Source organism: Onthophagus taurus, chromosome 1, assembly GCF_036711975.1.
Source record: "Onthophagus taurus isolate NC chromosome 1, IU_Otau_3.0, whole genome shotgun sequence".
NCBI lineage: Eukaryota > Metazoa > Arthropoda > Insecta > Coleoptera > Scarabaeidae > Onthophagus > Onthophagus taurus.
In genome coordinates, this window is record NC_091966.1 from 18021424 (window position 1) to 18043969 (window position 22546).

At 32.7% G+C, this 22546-nt stretch overlaps 1 protein-coding gene across 1 annotated transcript in view; it reads left to right on the forward strand.

Moving 5' to 3' along the window:
* Window positions 1-632: 632 nt before the first annotated feature.
* LOC111424650 (uncharacterized) overlaps window positions 633-22546 on the forward strand; it is a 112228-nt gene continuing 90314 nt past the window's right edge. The window contains exons 1-2 of the mRNA XM_023058273.2: window positions 633-922; window positions 1966-2366. Of these exons, the coding sequence (XP_022914041.1) occupies window positions 2292-2366 (75 nt within the window). The 5' untranslated portion in view covers window positions 633-922; window positions 1966-2291. The remainder of the gene's footprint in view (window positions 923-1965; window positions 2367-22546) is intronic.

Consider the following 22546-nt stretch of genomic DNA (forward strand, 5'->3'; position numbering starts at 1 on the left):
CGAAATTGGAATGTATTCAGGTATTCAGGATTTTTTTTATGTTGCAAGAAAGCTTTTGTATTTAATTTATCAAATTGGATTGGTATCAATTTCATTATCACTACACATCTATAGTTAACCACTTAAATAGAGTACCGACGTAGGATAAGATCTTTTATGTTTATTTTAGATATCAAGTAACAAACCGTGATTAATGGTCAAGTATAAAACGTATTTGGATGAAAAAAAAGCTCGAATTTCAATAAATTTGTATAATTTTAATTCTAAAAATGTTAAATACTCAAGTTACTAATAAATTTTTCATAAGAACGTAAAACCACTAAATAGAAAAGCTTGAATTGAAATCTTTACGAAGTACTAAAAAGAAAAAGCACTTAAGTCTTGGAAAACGATAATAGTGGAAGAGATAAAATCCCCACCATCAGCAATAAACGTACAAGATATAATAGGTAACAGCTTGAAATCGCTCTCATAACTGAAATTAATCGTTTCGGCCTATGGTAAAGAAACCGCAAAAGTTCGTGCGGAGCTTTCGAAATCTTAAAGGAATTTTCGGACAACCACCTGAGGCTTGCCATGCGCAACCGCTATAACGGCCAGTTTTCCGATTTCCACGGTCCACACAGTATTCGCGCACTGGCGTTCGGATACACCGAAAGCGTCGATTTTCCGTGAAAAAGCGTCGCGACGCTCGCTCGAATACCACGCAATCGTGATCGCATTTTCCGCCGATTAATTTTTAATGAGCGGTTCAACCTCACCGTAAATATCCTATGTCCGATTCTGATCCCACGTGCTTTTCGAATTAGATTTAGTGTTCCCTTTTTTGACGCTTATCACAATTTACGATTCAATATAAAGTGTGGTACTTTTTACTTTTGGTGTTAATCAAAAAGTTTTTTTTTAGTCCGTTAATAAAAATGTAAGTATTTAATCATAAATATTATTCAAAAATCAACGAAAACGAAAAAAGCATAGTTGATGTTCTTGTGTAGTAACATACTGGAATAATCTGTTTCTTTGAAAAGGATATTGAATTCGTATACACCCAGTAATTTTCTCCGATGGGAGTGGGTTCACGGGAACTAATGCTGGAAAATAAATTAACGAAAGCCAGCTGTCGAGTTGAACAAAGAAAATTTACATTTGACGTTTGAAGGCAAAAGGGAATTGGAAATTTGCATATCAAGAAAATCCTAGTAATAAGTTCATTATTATTATGTTTCTCTTGGAAAGGGGTTTATTTATTTTTTAAATAAATAAAAAATAACATTTAATTTAATTTTTAATCAATTTCTATTTATAAATAATGAATCCTTTGAAGTTTGAGGAAAAAACAGCGAATCTAAAGCCATGATTATTTTTGTATAAACTTTCTACATCCGCATATTAATCAGTGCAGGATCGGGCTATAACAAATATTAAAATGAAACTTCCTAATCTTATTCAGAATTATAAAAGTTTTGTGAAAACCTTTACATATTTAAATATTCGAAATTTCTTATAACTTATTTAAGACTTATTCTTAATAATCAAAATTATTTTTAAGAACCCCAAAATTAGTTAATCCGTTCCTGAATCAACAAGCTTTTAACTTGATAGAAATTTATTTATTATGTTTCCAACATCTTTTTCATACTGGTGATTGATTGCGATGGCTCCGCTGATTTAATAAACAACCGTTATCCTTTGATGTACATTTTTTAATATAGAAAGAGGTAAAAAACTGATGTCATAAATTACACTTAAATCCTGATCTTGATATTGTTTATAAACAATCCCTGAGCGCTCAATTTATATTATAAATCGCTTATATCCGAGCGGAAAATATAATACGCCTATTATAAATATAAACAAACCATAAATATTTTGTGTAATTATTTCAGTTTTAATACCTACACGAATTATTAAAACCCTACTAAAAAATAATCTCTTTATTATATACTAGAATTTTTTATTTTCCAGGTGAGAAGAAATCAAAAAATCTAAGCACTCAAACTTTTAAATTCTCTCGTTTTACTTTTATATAAAATGAATCTGTTGAAATGAAATGCTGAAAGTTGGAAATTTAATGAAGATCCTTGAATTCCCAACGTGACTACGAATTAATTGACGTAGCTTTGACCACCTGCAGGATATTATCCCTTGGCAAATACAATTCCGACGAAAGTTACTACCTAGGTTAAAGGTCACGTTCCTCGTCATCTGAATTCATCGTCTAGTTTTGTTACAAACTTTGAAATTGTGCAAAGGAGAATGATACGCGGTCCGTCGAAGTATTAAATCACAAGATGGCCATCCTGACAACTTGTTGTTGTTGGAACAACGTGAGAAAGGGAAGCTTCGCATGCGGAATCTATTATATGGTAAGTCAAGTACGTTCGTTCATGGTCTAATTAGAATATTCCATTCGTAAACGAGATTAACGCAAATTTCGTATTTTGAACAAACAAGGCGGAAGCAGAGCGTGCTTTACCTTTTAATTGGGGGATTGAATGGATAGATTATACTTAAACGATGGTATAAAATTTGTTTTGTTTAACAATCTACTTAAAAGTATTGAAATATTAAACTGGTATTTATAATTCATTATAATGATTTAAGGTTTAATTTGTTTTTGTATTGGAAATTTTATGAGTAAATGTTTACGTTATACATATAAATCTTTTTTTAAATTTATTACATTTAATCTTTTAATGTCTTGAGAGGCGCAAGGCTAAACTTGAATGTTTCTAGTTCTAACTGAGTCTAGTGTTAGTTCTAGCCTAGTGTGAGCTCTAATTTTAGTTGTTACCCAGCGTTAGATTGGTATATTTTTATTGACCTAAAACTAGAACTAACACTAGACCTATAACCAGATACATCGGGGTTAGCCGCACAGCTAAAGCCGAATGTTTCTAGTTCTAGGTATAGAATTAGTTCTGGGTTCAGTGTCAGTTTCAATTGTTATTCAACATCAGATTTTTTATTTATTTATTTATTTATCTTTCACAACAAAACATTTGTGTATATAAATGTTTATAAAAATACCAATGTATATTACAATACATTGGTAAGCTAATTAACAATAAGGTATATCGTTCCTCACAATAGATACTTATGTATCTGTGTTGTGAGTTCGCAAACTAGTATTGCAATGTATTATTCCATCAGCGAACATACATATCCCGGCAGCTACTACAAACGAAAAAAAAAACGAACAACTCTGCCCACATTAACAACCAACTGAAACAAATAAAATCCTGTTAGAGGCGCCTCGGGTGTTTCAGAGGAGCCAGGGAGACAGCCAAAGTCACTCACACCATACACCGAAGACACCACATCAGCGTCACTGTAACATTGCAAAATATTCATGGGTTTCCATGAATTTTTTAATTTCGGCCTTAAAAGTCTTAATTCTTTTTATCTCTCTTAATGCACTTGGAAGGAGGTTATACACTGTTAAAAACATGGACCTAAATTTAACTCTTTTTCAACTAAATCTGGAAGTTCCCTCACGACCACCCGTTTCGGAGACTAATTTTACGGAGTTAGAAATTTAACAAATATAAATTGCCAAGTGTAGTTAAATTCCTCCTAAAACGTAGTTATAGGTTATACATAAGGTGGAGGAATGCAACTAATGATAATTGTTAATTAACTGATTCTATGTTGAAATCACACCTTTACGGATATTCTGAACTCTTTATACATAGTTAAACTAATCTTGTTTTAGTTAAAAATATCCTCGAAGGAGGTAAATCTAACACCTTACAGGATAACTTCAACTATTTATTTATAGTTAAATTAATCTTTTTTTTAGTTAATGACATCCTTGAAGGAGGTAAATATAATACTTTACCGGATAAGATTAACTGTTTAGGTTTTAACTGTTAAAGGTATCCTTGAAGGAGATAAATGTAACACCGAACCGGATAACTTCAGCTATTATTTTTTAGTAAAATTTTGTGTTAAAAACTCTTAGGGGAGTTTTATTTCAGTATTATACCTGGGTTTTAAGGATTCTTGAACAGGGCGTCATCAAAATCAGAACAAATTTGTTTGAGTTTTAATAATCTATTAATAAACATAAGAACTTAATTCATATTTTGTAGAAATATAATGTGCTTAAAAACAATAATTTGGTACTTAAAACATTTATACATGTTGAATTCTATCTGAAAACACAATGGGATAAGTATAAAAACCCAAAGTTATACTTAACTGCAATTTACTGTAAATTTGAAGTTTCCCCCTCAAGAAGATTTGGCTTCTACTGGTAACATAATACCATCGATTGCTAATATTTAATTGATAATAGTCTTGTATATTTAATTTTGATTTACCAACAGCTACAAGAAACGGTTGATCAGTCTTCTTTTCATGAATAGCTTCATCTAAGGTTTTAGATAACTAAAAATTCAATAATAAATTAGGCATTAATGTAGTAGGTATCTAATGTAATAAATTGGGCAGTTGTGTTAATAAGAAACCAAATTTGTATAGTAACAACTTACATCATGACAACATATTAAAAATAATAAGTAATAATAAGGTAATAAGGGAAATAATGTTAAAATCGCATTTCTATCATTATCTCAACCTGAAAAATAACATTTACAGAACGCATAAACAGTTTATTTGTTATTAGTTATTACCTTTCGGTAGTTCTTTTTGAATATTAGAAGTGTACGTTTTAAATACTTTATCGATATATTTCGGAAAGTTGCTTTTATACCTTCCAAAGTTTTGAAATTTTAATTGAAAATCTAAAGCAACCTAAAAAGTCAAAATGTTTATTATTATGCAACCTAAATTCACAATATAAAGAAAAAAATGATTTGAAAAATTCAAATGTTCGGTTAAGTTTGTAGTGAGTGAATTTAGAACAATAATTATTATTTTTCGAAAGCAACCTCGAGAAATACTTTAACAGCAAAGCAAGAATTTCGTCAATCCAATTCACAAAATAATTAGTAGCTAACTCTTTTTTAGCGCGTCGCGTCGGTACGTTAAATGCGTAAGATCCATGTAAGATCAATTCTTGAACCACCAACTCCCACGCCACATGTGCTTAACATTCAAACCAGCGGTGGCACCAACAAATAACGGCGTGTGGAGCGATGTTTAGGCACCAACATTTAATTAAATAAAATATAATATATAAAACTTACAGTAATAATGCAAATAGTATCAATTTATCTAGCAATTCAGCTAATACACGGCAATTCTATCTAATAAGTAGAGTATTTATAAAATAATGATTTGTACAAATAAACAAAATCAACAATAAGTAAAATATACTTAACCGCTTCATGAATCAATTGTTTAGCCAATTCTTACCCACTTAACTTAACCCTCTTCTTTCGGTCGTACGTTACGCGAATGCACCAATCATACATTTTAACAAAAATATGGCAAATATTATTAAAAAAATAATGTACCACGATTTAATAACGTTTGTGCACGCTGCGACTTGCTTCGACTAAAAATTGCCAATACTCTAGAAGAATCAAGTGATAGATCATATGACCACAACGAAACCTACATAGCGGGGTAAATACAATTTAAAATTTAGTTAGTTTACACCGAATTATTTGTATTCTACTTTTAATCATAATGCAGAGTTGGAAAGTGTAAAGTTACACTGTGAGGAGTAAACAGATTAACACCGTATTTTTAACATCTTTTAACAAAGTTATTTTGACTCTGAAAAGTGTTGCAACCTACTAGAATTTAGTTAGGTTTACCACTTTTTCGCGGTAATATTTCACCTTATACCGAAAGAGTTAAATCACTCCGTAAAAGTTTTAACAGTGTAGTACTTCAATGCACGGTAAAGATGATAATTTTTATATACGGTAGTATTCACTTTTGGCAGTTTATTTAATCTGTTAGCATGTGATCTTGTATTATATTCATGATTGATTTCCGTATAAAGATTCCTTGTTTTATGAACGTGAATTAAGCTTAATATTATGTATCTTTTTTGGACGCTACTACTGTCAGTGTCATTAAGCACTCTATTTGTGGAAAAGGTCCGCAGTTTATTGTGCAGTACCTTTATTACGTATTTATTTGTGTTTTCCAAAATTTTTATGTTAGTACTATACGCTCCACCCCACACAACAATACCATAATCAATCTGAGACAGTACCATAGTATCGTAAAACAACTTTTTTAGTTTGTTATCGAGTATGTTACGAATAGCATAACATTTAGGCAGTAAAGCCTTTAGCTTCTTGGAGATGTATACCGCATGATAATTCCATTTTAAATGCTGGTCTATCACTATACCCAAGTATTTAGCCTTTTCAGAATGTGGAATTGTTTCCGATTCATACCGCTATACATACTGCTATAGAAGCAGTGTTTCCCAAACTTTTTTCACCGTGGAACACTTCTTAAGTTCTAAAATTTTTACGGAACAATAAAGTAAACTCGGATGTATACGTGGAGGCCAGATTTTCCATTTGGGTTCGTGGGGTAAAAGTTTCCAATGACTATTTTCAAACATATTTAGGAATGTTTATAAAAGATGGATTTAAGTATGAGGTTACTCTAAAAGGCAATGGAATTGAACAATTGTGGGTTAAACTTAGGGTGGGTTCGGAGGTTTTTCATATCGGTACCGTGTACAAACCTCCAGCAGCAAATTACAGAGAGATTCACGATATCTTGGAAACCTCATTTAGTGAGCGTTTATCTGAATCTCTAAATATCTTTTGCTTTGGAGACTTTAATATTGATCTTTTGAAATTTGACGATCCATCTATTATTTTTCACATGAGTTTCCTTGAATCAGTAGAGGCGATACAGCTTATCAAAAAACCTACTAGAGTTACGAAAGTTTCATCTACATTAATAGATCTGATAATAACCACGAACCCGTCTCTTGTGATAAACAATGATGTTGTTGACTGTAGTTATAGTGATCACAACATGATATACTGTGATGTTACGTGTAAATCTCCTTTGAGAGAGCCTGTTTCAAAAACATACCGTGCGTTGGCATCTATTAACATAGATGCTTTTTTGCTTAATCTGTATGACCTTCCCCTGCATTTTATTTTTCGTATGCCTAACATTGATGATACGGTTTCTTTCTTTACACATTCCATTTTAAAGTTGCTAAATGTACATGCTCCTTTAATTATCAGAATATTTACTAAGCCCTACCTTCCTTGGATCACTGCAAATATAAAGTTGTTAATGAGGCTTCGCGATAATGCAAAAACTAAATTTAGGCTTTATAAACGTGCTATAGATTAGCAAAATTACAAACGACTAAGAAATTTAACTACTAATACGATAAGGTCCGAGAAAAAAGCTCACTTTAGTAATTTGATGGTTGATATTGGTCATAATAGCTCAAGGCAGTCGTGGAATGATCTGGGAAGGGTGGGTATTTGTAGCCGGTCTACAACAGGGCTTCCGCCGGGCTTGGATAATCCAGATGAAATAAACGCATTTTTCTTGGTCTAAGCGCCCGAGTCGATTCAACAGATGGTCCAGATTTAGATGCCTTTGAAATTAAAAAATCAAATTCAATTTCGCTTTAGAAATATGGAAATTAATGAAATAGGAATAATGTTACGTTCAATAACATCGAAGTCTACCGGTATAGATGATATTAGCATAGACACATTAAATCTTTACGGCTGTCATATTTTACAGTTTATTACTCATATAGTTAATGTTTTCCTAGAAAAGAGTGTTTTTCCTTCGCAATGGAAGACAGCAATCGTTATTCCGCTACCTATTGGGACCTTAGACCAAGCGTATTACCGGTATTATCAAAGGTGTTGGAGAGGGTTATATACAAACAATTGTTTGCGTTTTTGGAGGGAATTGATTTCTTACGGGCTTTAGAGAAGGACATAGCTGCGGCACAGCTTTAATGAAGGTGACTGATCTACTTATTTCTACTATTCCCATAGGGGAGAAGTTACAATACTCGTGCTACTTGATTTCAGTAAAGCCTTCGATACGGTTAGTCACGATACTTTGCTTAATATTCTATCCAGGATGGGGTTTAGTGCGGTGGCTTTGAGTCTTTTTAGGTGGTACCTTTGTGACAGGTTTCAGATGGTTAAGGTAAAGCAAAACTTTTCTGAACGTCGTCCTGTTTTTGCAGGAGTACCACTAGGGTCGATTCTCGGACCCCTGTTGTTTTCTATATACACTTCGAAGTTATTGAAGGATTTAAAGTACTGCACGGGACATATGTACGCTAATGATACGCAGTATCATTATGTATGTGTCTGTTACACCGGACGACTGGCAAACAGCACTCCAGAACTTAAATAATGACTTAAATCAATAAAATTATATTAATTAACACTAAAGTATAATCTCCACTTGAATCCTTCTAAGTCTCAAGCAATTTTATTCGGTAGTTCTTTGGTGATCAAATCGTTTACAATTAGTATACAATTAGTTTACAATTAGTACTAATAATGTTACTATTCCGATAAGTGAAAGTGTAAAAAACTTGGGTGTTATCATGGATAACTCATTTAGGTACAAAGAGCAGACTGCGTTACTTATGCGTAGAGCATATGCCAATCTTCGTGCATTATAGAAGCAGCTGTGTGATTCACTGTTTCTATCTCATTTTGCCTATTGCGCTCCGCTTTACCACGCCTTAATTGATAGTATTGATACTCTACGCATTCAAAGAGTGCAGAATGTTTGTTTGAGGTTTGTATACGGTATTCGAAAGTATGGTCGTATTTCGCATAAACTTCGGGACATTGGTTGGTTAAATATGTTCAATAGACGTAAATTGCTAACGCACTGTCTCTATTATACGATTTTGACCAGTGGGAAGCCTTCCTACCTGACAAACAAAATAAGGTATCGTTGTGATGTGCACAATCTGAATACTTCTGAATCTGATTTAAATATATCGACATTATTCGCATTATTAGCTTTTGTTGCATTTGTAGCTTCTTCCAATATACGAGTCACAACCTCCTTCATCTTGCCCATCATTGCTTGTGCACCATTTGTACAAATATTGGTACATCTTTTCCAATCAAGTTGGTTTTTATATAATATGATTATTAATACACTTAAATATATCTTCTCCAGTTGATCTTTCTTGAAGGTATTCGCAAAAGAGTAAATCCTCCTCAATGCTGTTTTTATGTATGTACATAGCGCACAAATACCAGTAAAACAGATAGACCTGCAGCATCTGTTGACTGATCCATTTGTAACACAAACTCATTGCAAAATTTAAGTCAATTAATTAACTCTGTTTCTATATCAGCAGAAAGATCGGCAATACGACGCAGAACAGTGCTATTGGATAATTGCAATGAATCATTTTTTAGCGTACTCTTCATTGACTATGCAGGACACAAAGTCTTTTATAAAAGGCTTTATAAGCGTCTCTCCAATTGTATGAGCTTCACCACTACGTGTAATACGATAACTCACGGGATAGGATACCTCTGTTGTCTTTTCGTCATCAGTTTTAGCAATTTTTATCAGTTGATGTTGAGATTTTTCCAGGGAGTTAAGTTGTGTCTTAAAGAAATCTGGTGTTTTTTGTTTGTAGTCAGGTACATGTAAATCCCCCAATATAAATAAGTCTCATCGTATTTTCGTTTTGGTGCACGCTTTGCTGTTACCACTGTTTCTTGCTGTTTGGATGGAACCACACTTTCTTCGTCATCTTGTTTCAAAATTCCCGTTTTAACCAAGAATCCATAAATTGTTTTAAAACACAAGTTATGGATTCAAGCTAAAATGTAGGCAAAAGAAAAAAACAGTATAAAAAAGTAGTAATAGCGACCACGCACTATTTTTATTTCAATAAATTTATATAAAAGTAATCACGAAGTAACAAATAAAATTCGACTCTTGTAAGTAGTAATATCACATAGCCGCGAAAATCACAAAAGAACAATTATTCAGATTTTAAAACAAACAGTAGTTCTATAATAATATGTGTTAACAATAAAAAAACGTTTCATTTGCTATAGGTATTCGCAAAAATTTTATATTTACTTACCAATTTCAAAAATACAACGAAAATTAATAGTTTTAAAGCACTGCAGTGAGAAACTACACTGAAACCACTTCTTTTGAGCACAGAACAAAAGCCCTAAACGCATTCTGCATGTATTGCCGCGTATCTTCTTATAAAGAAATCGTACGGCTGAAAAATACCTCATTCGGCGTCAAGTGACTTGCCGTAAGATGCGTCTGTAAGACACCAAATAATAATAAATTCAGATTGTGCTAGTAATCAACGAAGCAATAAACATGTAAAGCTTTAGATTTTTCACAGTTTGGGAATCGCTGTTCTATAGGATTGTTGCACACTGCGAATTTACAATGGCGTGGCTTCCTTACTATTGTTTGAGATTTTGTTTTTGACATCGAGATGTTCATGTTGTATTTTGTTACAGTTTTTTACAATAAATATAGTACCCTTTGAATGTTATCTTTTCAGGTCAGTTAATTTCGTCCATGATCAAGTGGAAGAGTGCGGGGTTAGAGCGTCTTCCCATCCTGTACCGAATTGTATGGATACTCTACGTGTCACTCCATTCTCAGTTCTTATTCTTGTCTAGTTAATGGTGTTCAGCTCCTCGACAATATTTATTATATCGGGATGCACTTTTCTTTTTTCCAAGAGTCTCACTATGTACGCTATTTTGTTGTATTCAATGCCATTCTCTGTAATCTGCCTTATTATAAATATAGGTCCATCAGTTGTCAGGATTTTTGTTGCATTCCTGTTTAAAAACGGGTATATTATTTTGCTCTCTTTCTATTTGGATGGTACATCTTTTATTTGTATTATTTTCTTGAACAACTCCTTTATCTAGTTGAGCAGTGAGTCCCCACCGTATTGTACTATCGTATTCGATAGCAGATATTTGACATTTTAAGTTAGTGATTGTCTGTTTTATTCTTGCTTTGTTTCATTAGTTATCTGATCATTCAAATTTCTCTTTTTGTAATTTAGGGACATATTTATTTCATAAATCGTGGATACTATTTTTCCCTGGGGTTGTAATTTAACCTGCTGAGATTCAAGGCAGGTTGATAGTATCCTGTAATTTTCTATCGTATACTTCCCCGTGTTAACATTTGTACTATACACTTTGTTGTTGACTTTCTTTTAACAATCATTTCCTAAGTATCCTCGACAGGATCTCTCGCGGCAACTGTCTTTTTCTCCATCTTTGGACTCCAACATTGCTGTCATCACTACATTACCTCTTTACCCTCTTCCTTTTTCTCTCTGCTACTTTTGCATAACATTCTTTCTATTTTTGTACTTCATATTAATTCATCCATTGATAGATCTCTTTACCTATAAGGATGTATTCCTTAATTGAAAAGCAGTTACTATTGAACATTATCACTACCGCGAAAGTTTCTAAAATTAAATGCCCTAAATCTTTCAAACAATTTGTTGTTTATCCATCTCTTAATTGTCTCTCCAATTTCCATCCCTCACTTCTTATCTGACCCAAATAATTCTCCGTTGGTAAGTGCAACATTTCTTCCCCTAACTGTTTTACTTCTATTTAGACTTTTCAGATGCCGAGATACCTTCGTTAATGAGACTGACCTCATATTCTAACGAGGCGCCTCAAACTTAAGATGAAGTAGACAAATTTTTGAAAAATTTTTCATACTACGGTATATGCCATGACATCCAAAACTTTAAGAAGCGTTAAATTAGCTTCGAGAATGAGTGTGTGAATTACATACTTTATACTTCTTTTTATCCGAATTTACTCCCGCTTCCACATCTGCGCATCTATTAGCTCATCCGTGCAATATTGTTGTATTTCGTCTGTACATACAGATTAGGTAGACAGGTAACGCTAAAAATAGTCAAGATGATTATACTTTATCTTGTATATTTCATATACAACAGAAAGTAAACACAGAAACTGACGCAGGCTGACATTGATACGTTACAAGTAGAAAGTTACTCCTTATTGCGTTTACTCATGGTAAACCGAGGTAAGAGATAAAGCGGGGAGTTCAAACAATTTCATGAAATATTAAAATCTAAAGCTATACATCAGACTATAAGTATTGAATCTCAATTACCTCGACATTTTTTCATTAAAAAAATGTTTGACGATAATCAAAACCACATTAAAAATATTAATGATTGATTATTGAACCGAAACTATAATATCTTAAATGTATGAACAATTATTATTAGAAAACGGAAAGATTAAATTTCGGCAAATCCTGATTCTCAAGTGATTGTATAGAGTCACTTACATAATTATAATTGTTTTTTACAAATGCCAAACTATTTTTTAATTTTACTTCTTTTAGTACAGCCTGACAATCTTGTATTGCACTACTAGCTGTAGCTGAAAATTGATTTATTAATATTATGAAACTGTCAAAGGTATTTGTGTAGTATATAACGGCATCTAATCATGTTCCCCATCTTGTTAGAACTAATTATAAAGGTAATGGGGTATTTGATAACCTGTCTTTAAACAATTCTACCCTTACAGGATCTTTAACCAGAATTTGTTTGTCACATCTTATTAATTTATTTACTAACGGGAACTGCAATCTTATAAAGCTAATAATATAAAGCTTATAAAGCTAAGCAAGTGAAATGAAATAAATTGGGATAAAAATCTTGATATTAGGTGCAGATTTTATCATGTATACAGCTGCGTCTGACAGTATGAACAAGATTTTATTATTCGGTACCGGCTCCTGTAAGAAAAAAATGTATTAATTCGTCATGAATAAAATTTGTTATTGTATTATTATTTGCTTTACTTATTATTGTTATTGTATTCTTAATTACTTAATTAATTACTTTCATCATTTAATACTCCGGGTATTAAATTTTCCACGTATCGTCTACATACATTTGTGTTTCATCTATACATGTCCATACGTAATTATTTCCAATAATATTATTATTATTTCCTGAATAACTCCTTTGTGTGTGTACAGTGAACTAATATAATTGGCAAAACAAGCTATTACGTTCATATTTCAATTCCTTGTAATTTTTAATTAATTTTTCTACGGTGAACTTTTGTTACGGCATTGTACCACGAACGCGCTTTACACTGTTACGTGAACAACTTAAGACAATTAAATAAATTGAAGACTCGCTCAGTAAATACTGGAAATTCCATATCAGACAGCACACGATGTATCATGCGTAATCACTTGTGAACATGTGTAATTTCCCGTGAAGGAAATTGCTAAGGCAAGATTACACGTTCATCAGGATGCTTGTAAAATTTAAGTCGGTATAATGATGTTACGCGCATTAGTTAGTTTGAGTAGTTAGATGTAGAGTATTATTTGTTCTGTATTGTATCATATGGCATTATATTTTTATTATCAGAACGATTGAAGTTTTTGCAAGAACTGCTCGTAAGTTGTATAATAACCATTAGACCTCATAATTTAGAACTGTAAACTTTTGAAAAATCGATTTTTGTTTAGTTTAAACTCTATATTAATATCATAAAAATCACATTACAAAGTTTCATACATGGGAAAAGTCTGTAAAATCTCTAATTATGATAGCAGCTCTTTCAATGAAGATAAAGTAGTGCATTGTGCTCGTAAAGTGAAGAAAACAAACTGTCAATTGATGCCAAGCCGCACACCATAGATGCTCGGCAAGAAAAAATGTGTGTCAGAAAGCGAAAGCTACCTATAACTTGGAACAATTTTCTCACAAGCCAGTTTTAAATCTTCAAGTATTTGGGGTATCAATCAATCTTCAAGTACCCATCAAATTAGTATATTAAGTGACGAAATTTTCAATCGGTGTGTAGGCAGATACTGTCTGGACATTAGCTCCCAAATCTATAGACCCAAACAATTATAATACGCGCTGCGAAATCGATGCGACCACACAGTAGCAAGGCGGAGAGATCTTTACTCAACGTTCCAAAAGTGGCAAGAATGTACGGATAACTGCTAAAGAAAGAAAGACAGGAGGATCACATCCTCCTCCTGTGGACGACTGATTGTATGGAGCAGACAATGCAGGTATATTGAATATATCCATGGTTTTTCGGTTCTTAAAGCTATGAACGCGATTTACTCGAAACAACAAATAAAATCACATCACCAAATCGATATCTCGAACAATTTTTGTTGCATTGACTGGAAATCTTATCGTATATTAGTACATGGTTAGTAGATTTTGTATTTATATTGTTTTTATATAACTTAATTAAAAAGAAACATTCTTCCTACTGTTGAAGCAGTTATCATACTATATCGTATGTTCCTTGGAGTTTTAGTTTCGGAGTTTTCGATCTTTTACTGAAATACTAAAGTTAGCTCTATTTTTCGCCATTTAGTGTGGTTCAAGGCCCTTAACAGTTTGCGTAGCAGAAGTGTTCTCATTGGCGTTGTTGCCCATCTTCCTTCGTTTCTGTCTACCTGTTTTACTGGAGATGATGCTATTGATGTAATCCAAACCCGCGCAGTTTTAATAATAATAATAAGTTTATTGCCACCAAGATTCACAATAATAACAGAAAAATATTCATTATTCGATAACATTAACATAAGGTTGAGCATTACGCAATTATGTGGGTAAATTATTCCACAAAGTTATAGCATGTACAGGCTCGTCCAAACTCGTTGTCCGCATATATGAGGTATCTACCTGAATTTAAGTTTTCATGGCACTTCCCGAATCTTCCTTGAGAACATTCAGAGAAATACGTTCATTGTTAGAAAAAATGCATGCACTACTGACGTAAACTTGATCGGTCCAGATGTTATTTTGAACAAACAGCAGATTATTTAATTTTTCTGAATTTCTCTTTTTCGTTTATACTTTTTTTCTTTAATATTCGGGTGCAGCGGCCTTTGGATCAGACGTCTTGTTCTCTGCAAGATGTTGATGGATTTATCGCAACTGAAGCCAACACGTTCACTTTATCCTCCTGCAGGTGATTTTGGTATATTTTTGCATGTAGTTTCGTGAAGGACCAAAAATCCATTAAATTTTCTGCTAACCCGCTGAAGATTCTTGTGTGAGGTTGTCTTTTTTGCGGATACCTTGTGAAATATAATTCTGCGGCTAACGTCGCATTTTTATCTGATAACATATAGCGTTCCATCATGTTACATTTTTCATAATTTTCGAAATGTATTGTAAAGTTTTATTCAGTTTTGTTATACTTTGACATTCAACATGACGGAGCACCAGCACAGAGTTCTTAACGAATTTTTAAAAACAAACTTTGGCAATTATTGGATACATTACTTTCCATCATAACTTTTCATCAACAATCATACATTAACTTTTAAATACATACATTAGTTTTAGATAGAATAAAAAGAATCTTTGTTAATTATTCAATAACTATAAGAAATATACCCAACAAACTATATATATTTGTTATCAGAAGAAAATAGCTAATTATTTTAGGTCATAACCAACTATGGTTTCCAATTAAAAAAAATTAAAGTTGCCCATATAATGTTTTATTTATAATACATCTTTGGTAATAAGTGAGATATTCGCGTTTGTAAACTTATCAAATCAAGCTACACATGTTTTACTTCCGTTTGCGACAACGTATGTACAGGGGGTTCAAATTCGATGGCCGAATAGGCTTACTCGGAAACTATAAGAATTAGAAAAAAAGTAGCTTACAAAAGACGATAGCTGTTCGGAGTTTTCGCCATTAGCAGTTTCTCGAAAAACGAGATCATGAGATCAATGATCTGTGATATATTTCAGTATGGTGAACCGGAAGCATGAGTGAGACATCAGACTGTGCTCTAGTAGGAAAACCGCGAAATGCCATGAACTGAAATGCAGTGAACAGGTAAATTGGAACTTGAGAGGAAAGTATAATGTATAAGGTAGTTAATAGGCGGAAGGATCTACGCATCTCAACGGTAAGCATCTCGAGATGATTGCGATATGGTGTAACATGGTCAATTTATTAATTATCGAAAGGCTTTAATTAAAGTGATGCCTAGACCATGATTTTAATATTATTACCGCTTCCGGGTCAATCAACATCCGTTCCAGTGATTTTTTCACGGTGTCGTTTAATTCAACTATTATAAAATTTCTTGTACTATATACATAACTTTATTATCACTAATTTCATTAGAATCTCTCCGATCTCTCGGAGAGTGGTGTTTAATGTTAATTAATTAGTTTGTAAAGACGTTACGTACCTACTCCACTTTTAAATGTACCTGTTCGATTGTCATTCTTAGAAACTTTCCTCCCATTATGTTAATCCTTTTTGTTTAATAACAACTACTTTCTCACACCAAATGAGTACTTAAACCCAACTGGCTGAGGATCAGAGTTTTGTGATCATGAAATTAATTGCGTTGAACTTCGTCATCAAAAAACAAATCGTTATTATTCTACTATATTATTTTATTCGCGAATTCGCTTTTCTCGATTTTCTCGATTTTCAAGTAATAAATTTAAACTGATTCGAGAGATTATCTCACTTATTCCAACGGGTCGTGCAAGGCACATTATCCGTGACGATAATATGATGATACTCGTCCAAAATCAGTTTTGGCGTATTTACTAAGTCTAAAAGATGCTCGGATGTTTTACCTTCCATGATTTTATAGAATAGAACTGTGATCGGATGATTTAGGTGTATGCGTATTGTTTGCAGACTTCTTTTCGTCGGCTTTCATGGAACCTTTTCCAATCCAACAAACCGTAAATTATTTTAATTTTACCTTTAAGTGAGATGCAACTTGACAGGATTGTAGTTGAGGAGTGATTGGTATCTGCTAACAGTATTAGAATTGCTACAATTCTTATCAACAAAGGTTTTCTATTCAACACCTTATCCGGGATAATTCACTAGGCCTCTCATTGTTTAATATTTATATTGGTTTTCATTAATCATGACCATTGTTTAATGTAGTTTTCCTCCGCATCTCCTTATCTCTCGGTTCTTCTAGGTTACAAACTGATCTAAATAATCGTCATATTTTACTGAGCTAATCTCCGCATATTAAACTTGTTAAAATATAGTTTTTCTTTAGGAAGAATAGTAAAATTCACGCAATTCAATGATGTCGCTCTAATTGTAGAGCGACATCATTGTTTTACGAATTGAGCGACATTATGATAAACATTATTAATTCTTTACACCTAGAGTCAGTGTCGACGAATGTGCTCGTGTTCTAAATGATACATCATCATAATATAATGGTATCATAATACAAATGATAATATATTCGTTCAATAACGAAGCTGTCCTCCAAAGTTAACTCAACGGGAACTAAACAACTTGAGCAAAATCTGTAAATTGTTATTAATATAAGTAAGGCAAAAATTAATATAAATAAAAACATTGAGATATTTACAAAAAGAATATAACAATTAATAGAAGAAGATTACAACAATTAACACTTTTAAAACAATATCTACAATAGCAAAACTGCTTTAAGTTCAACTTCGAATCCGAAATATATCAATTAATTCACATTTTAAGAATACATCATCTTGTATTCTAACGGTGGAATCATATTTCCAAGTACAGCTTGCAAAATTTATCGTGGCCGGTCAGTTGCACATATGAACGAGTGCCACTTATAAACGTTGAAGTGAGATAGGCGAACTCGTGACATCAACGACCGTACCTATAGCTTTAACCAAAAGTTTATTGCCCTACAACATTAATGTTTATGGTTTTGCAAGGTTGAATTCAACTTTTAAATTTGAAAATTTGAAAAAGCCATTTTCAAAATATTAAATACTAAGTAAATTTGCTTTATATTGCTTTTTATTTCATGGTGATATCTCAATTAGTTGAGTTTCATTCTTAAAGCTTTAAAGTTGGGTTTAAAAAATCACAACAACAATGTTAATTGAAATTAAAAAATATATATGCCACATTAAATCTTTATTATATTAGATTAAAACGTCTTTTATATTATTCTTAAATCTTCATTTATTCTTGAGATACGATTGTTTGAATTCAATTAATAAAACAATCATATATGTTTATAGAAAATAAGAAATAATCTATTACATTTAAGCTTTATGTAGTATATTTAACCTTCGTTAAATTTGCTCTAAAATGTTTTGTATTTCATTGTTATAATCTCAATTTGTTCTTGAGATATACATATAAAGAATACGATATTTAAAATCTTTATTCTTATAAAAATCTACAATAATCAAATATGCCTACCAGTTGAGTTTTAAAAATACTAACTACTGTATTTATCTAAATTAAGAAATTATTTATAGCACTTTGAAACTGTATTAACTTTGCTTTGAAACGCTTTTAACTTCGTCATTACATTTCAAGTGGTTCTTGAGATACGATGTTTTTAGTGGATGGAAACTAATTAATAAATTTATGACCGTTGACTATCAACTCATCAGCTCTTTCGCGAACAACAATTCTTGGAATTGATTGGCTTTATTTATTATCACAAAGCTTATCTCACTTGTTAAGTACTTTTTGCAAATAACATATCAGATATTTACATCTTGTGAAGCACCGAAATCTACAATCTTAGGCTACATTGTGATTTAACTGAATTAAAACCAATCTACATTAGTTTTCATATCTTCTATTATATGCCCTTACAATGTTGGAAAGTGTATATCCTTAGGAATAAAGTCTAGTTTCAGCAATCAATATGCGTTTTTTAGTTCTCTATAAGTACTATTCTGTGAAGTCTATTTTATCAGAATTTAAAAACGTTTCTTATCATACATTTTATCTTGTTTTCCACCATAAATTTTGCAACATATGCAGTAATAATTTTGTTGAGTACTGTATACTATAGATTTGGGATTTGCCAAGCTAATAGTAAACGGCTATATTTTTGTTGAAAATATTTTTTATTTGATGTGATAGTCTTTAAGAAAGTGTTCCAAAAGTTATCTCATTACTTTGTATCCCCTACGTTTTTAAACCAAACTGCTTCGTTGATAATGTCAACCCTTCAAGCAAGCTGTCTCAACGTAGGCGTTTCAACATTAATTTTGCAAACATCTTTTTGAATTATTACATGCAACGTTTGCAAAAAATAGTTTTGGTTTTGATGTCTATTAAAAAAACATAATAGTTATATTTAACGTAACAAATTTGAGTAATGTAAAAATAAATAATGTTAAAATTGTAGCCACTTTTCTCTACTTAGTCCTATTAGTTAGGAAACTTAATACTATAAATATAGACATTGTGGAAAATTAAATCACATATTTGGTAGATTGGTTTTAATTCAGTTAAATCACAATGTAGCCTAAAGTTGTAGATTTCGGTGCTTCACTAGATGTAAATAATTATTTTTGGACATCGAAATACAAACATTTAATTTAATTTATAAACTATTTTATTATTATTTATTTTAGGAGAACTAAAAATCTGAGAATCAATATTCTATGAAACCTGATTAGTTTTGGACGAATGTAAAATTTTATTTCTTTGTAACAGCATACAGTTGCGAGAACGTCTTCTTCTTCTTCTTCGTTCAGGAGACGTATCGCCTGTTTCTTATGCTGTTGACTGCCAACTATCTCGCAAACGTTTAGGAGATGGTCGTCCTATAGATTCTTTTCCGTATGGTGTGGTTTTTCGTACAATCTTGGCTATTTTGTCGGGACCCATCCGATTGACTTGCTGATTCCATTCTCTTCTTCTTCTTCTTATCCATCTTACTACGTTATTTACTTCTGCACTTTTCTCTTACGGCTGTATTTCTTTCCCTGTCAATTAATCTATAACCCGTTATTGCTCTTAGGGTCTTCATCTCGGCTGTTACCTCTTTGTTACTGATGTTTCAGTTCTTGTTTCTGCACCATATGTCATCAACCGTGTTTGTTTTTCCAAATTGGGTATCTGAGTGTCCTGATATTGTAGCAGCTTTGTTGATTTGTTTCTTCACTTCATGTTTCAGAAATCCCTTACTTGTGGTACTTGGTTTGTTCGACGATTTTCTATTACCAATTTGCAGCAAAGCCGGTTCCTTTGCAATGATTATACATTTAGTCTTGTCTATAGAAATTTGTTGTTTGTTTTGCTATAGTATACATAGTATGCAGTTGAGGTTCAGCCGAATACTTATCTCCACAATCTTTATTGCAACTCCAAACATTGGAGTCCTTCTAGACATTATATTGTGGCGGCACTATTGGATGTTCGATTTATTCATAGTTTATTGGCTCATCAGGTTGTTGCATGTTTCTACTCTTAAGATGGGCAAGTTCGGATTTTTAGTATAATATGCAACGAAATCGTATAGGTTTCTTGAAAAAACCTTTACCTCCTTAAGGTGACAGTTCTTTCTGTACTTCGTTCTTTTGTTATCTCATCAAAAACATACAATAAACTGATGATATATTCAATTAATATCCAGTCATCGCTGCTAAATTTTGCTTCAGTGAATTCCGGAACGGCAAGCGTGGATTCTATAGGAACTTCTTTTTTTTGACATACGTTTTAGCATTTGCATATGTTTGAATCAATTGCCGCATACTAGACCTTACCACCAAATTCTTATATAGACAAGGTGAGGAAAAAGGCCATCATGGCTAACCAGATCTGCCGCAATCTCTTAGGAAGGAACTGGGGTCTCAAACCACGAATGGCTCATTGGGCCTACGTAACAATAATCAGACCCATGGTCGCCTACGCCTCACTGGTTTGGTGGACAAAAACAAAACATAAGACTACACAACTACAGCTGGCACAAATCCAGCGGTTAACATGTCTTAATATAACGGGTGCAATGAGATCTTGTCCGACGGCTGCTCTGGAATCCCTAATCGGTCTCACACCACTCCCTTTATATACACAAAAGGAGGCATCTGCAAGCACCTTATAACTGAAAACAGTTTCTTTACTCAAATTGATGCAGGATAATCTCAGAGGACACCTTGAAATTCTCCAAGACCTTCTAATTCACTTCTAATTCACTTGATTGAAATTAAAACGGACCTTATACCGACTGAATACAATTTCAACCAGCCGTATGAGGTCATATTTAGAAGCAGGGATGATTGGGCGAAGGGTGGGCCTCAACTAAAAAGAGGAGCCCTAGCCTGGTACACCGATGCTTGAAAGACAGTTAGTTCCGGAGTAGGCATGGGCATCAGTGGACCAAATAGCCACATTAAATCGCCCCTCAGCTGGGACATAACCATTTTTCAAGCAAAAGTTCTTGCTATAAACTTCTGCACCGCTTTGAACCTACAAAAGGGACAGAATGTAATTGCGTCGTCAGAGACCGTCTAAGACACCAAATTTTCGGTAAAGCTCTTACTAAGATTCATCTAGGACCTACATTTGCCCTAAACTTTTGAGGGGCTAAAGTTATAATAGATCTTATAGGTCGTGGTAACGAGAGGGGCCGCTTCACAGTGGGGCGAAACGCTGTTTTGCTGGCCAAAACCTATTTTATCAAACATTTTCAAATCAAGGGAGAAGTGATAATTATCGGTACTAAAAAGAATGACAATTTTAGTACACAGTTCAAACTAAACCGTAAAAAATTAGAAGTATGCAAAAAAACGCTGTTAAAGTCGAGAGAGTTACGCGTTGTCGGACAATCCGAAAATTTAGCGGAACTTCAAAACTTTTTATTTTAGAAACCATTTCGGAAATACTTCTGATTTTTTGTATATACATTAATTTTGATATATATTGTTATTTTGTTTACATTTTATATAAGAACATGTCATTATCTTCGCTGGTTTTCTTGCTGGGTTTTCTTTTGTATAAGACTGCTTGTTAATGAATAATTTATGTTTGAGTAGACATATCGTTGTGAGCTAAATCTACCTACGACTAGAGTTTGGTATCAAAAGATTCCCCATTTAATGTAGAATCTGCTCATAATAAAATCTCGTGCGCGTTTTTGCCCCATTCGAAGAAATATATATTTTTTTAATTGCCGCACGGAGCGGATTTCGTTCCGATCGGTACAACGTTCTAGGGATCTGATGTTACTTACGTCTCTATTGGTGTGAAAGTGATATGTGAATTTGAATATTATGTTCTAAATTGGTATTGTTTTGTGAATTCTAAAATACGTAGGTTATTAATAAATTTATAAACATTGTTTATTACAAAAATTATCAATTTTATGGACGTTGCTTGTTTTCCACCTAATGTTATTTAGCTACACGGCAAAAAGAAAAGTTAAAAAAAAACATTTTGGTTTACGTATAAATACAGGTTATCGACGTTGTTTGTTATAAAATTATCGGCCCTTGTCTTCCATATATTGATATTCGACTACACCGCAAAAATAAACATTTTCGAAAAACATTTAGGTTTACTTATAAATAGGAGTGTAAATACCGTGACAATTGGTAGTAATACTTATATTTAGTTGCTAAATACTGCAAAATGTCTCAATTTGTTATAAAAATCAAAGAATTATGCCTAGAGTTTATTGAACATGGCAAACACATTTATTCTGCTCGTAATTATATCGCAGGACGTTTTAATTTATCTGAAGAAGATCTCAATTGTGTTGTTCAAAATGTTCAACAACGTCTGCTGCCGTCTTTCAAAATTAAATGGTGTGCATCTCGTAGAATGAAAGAAAG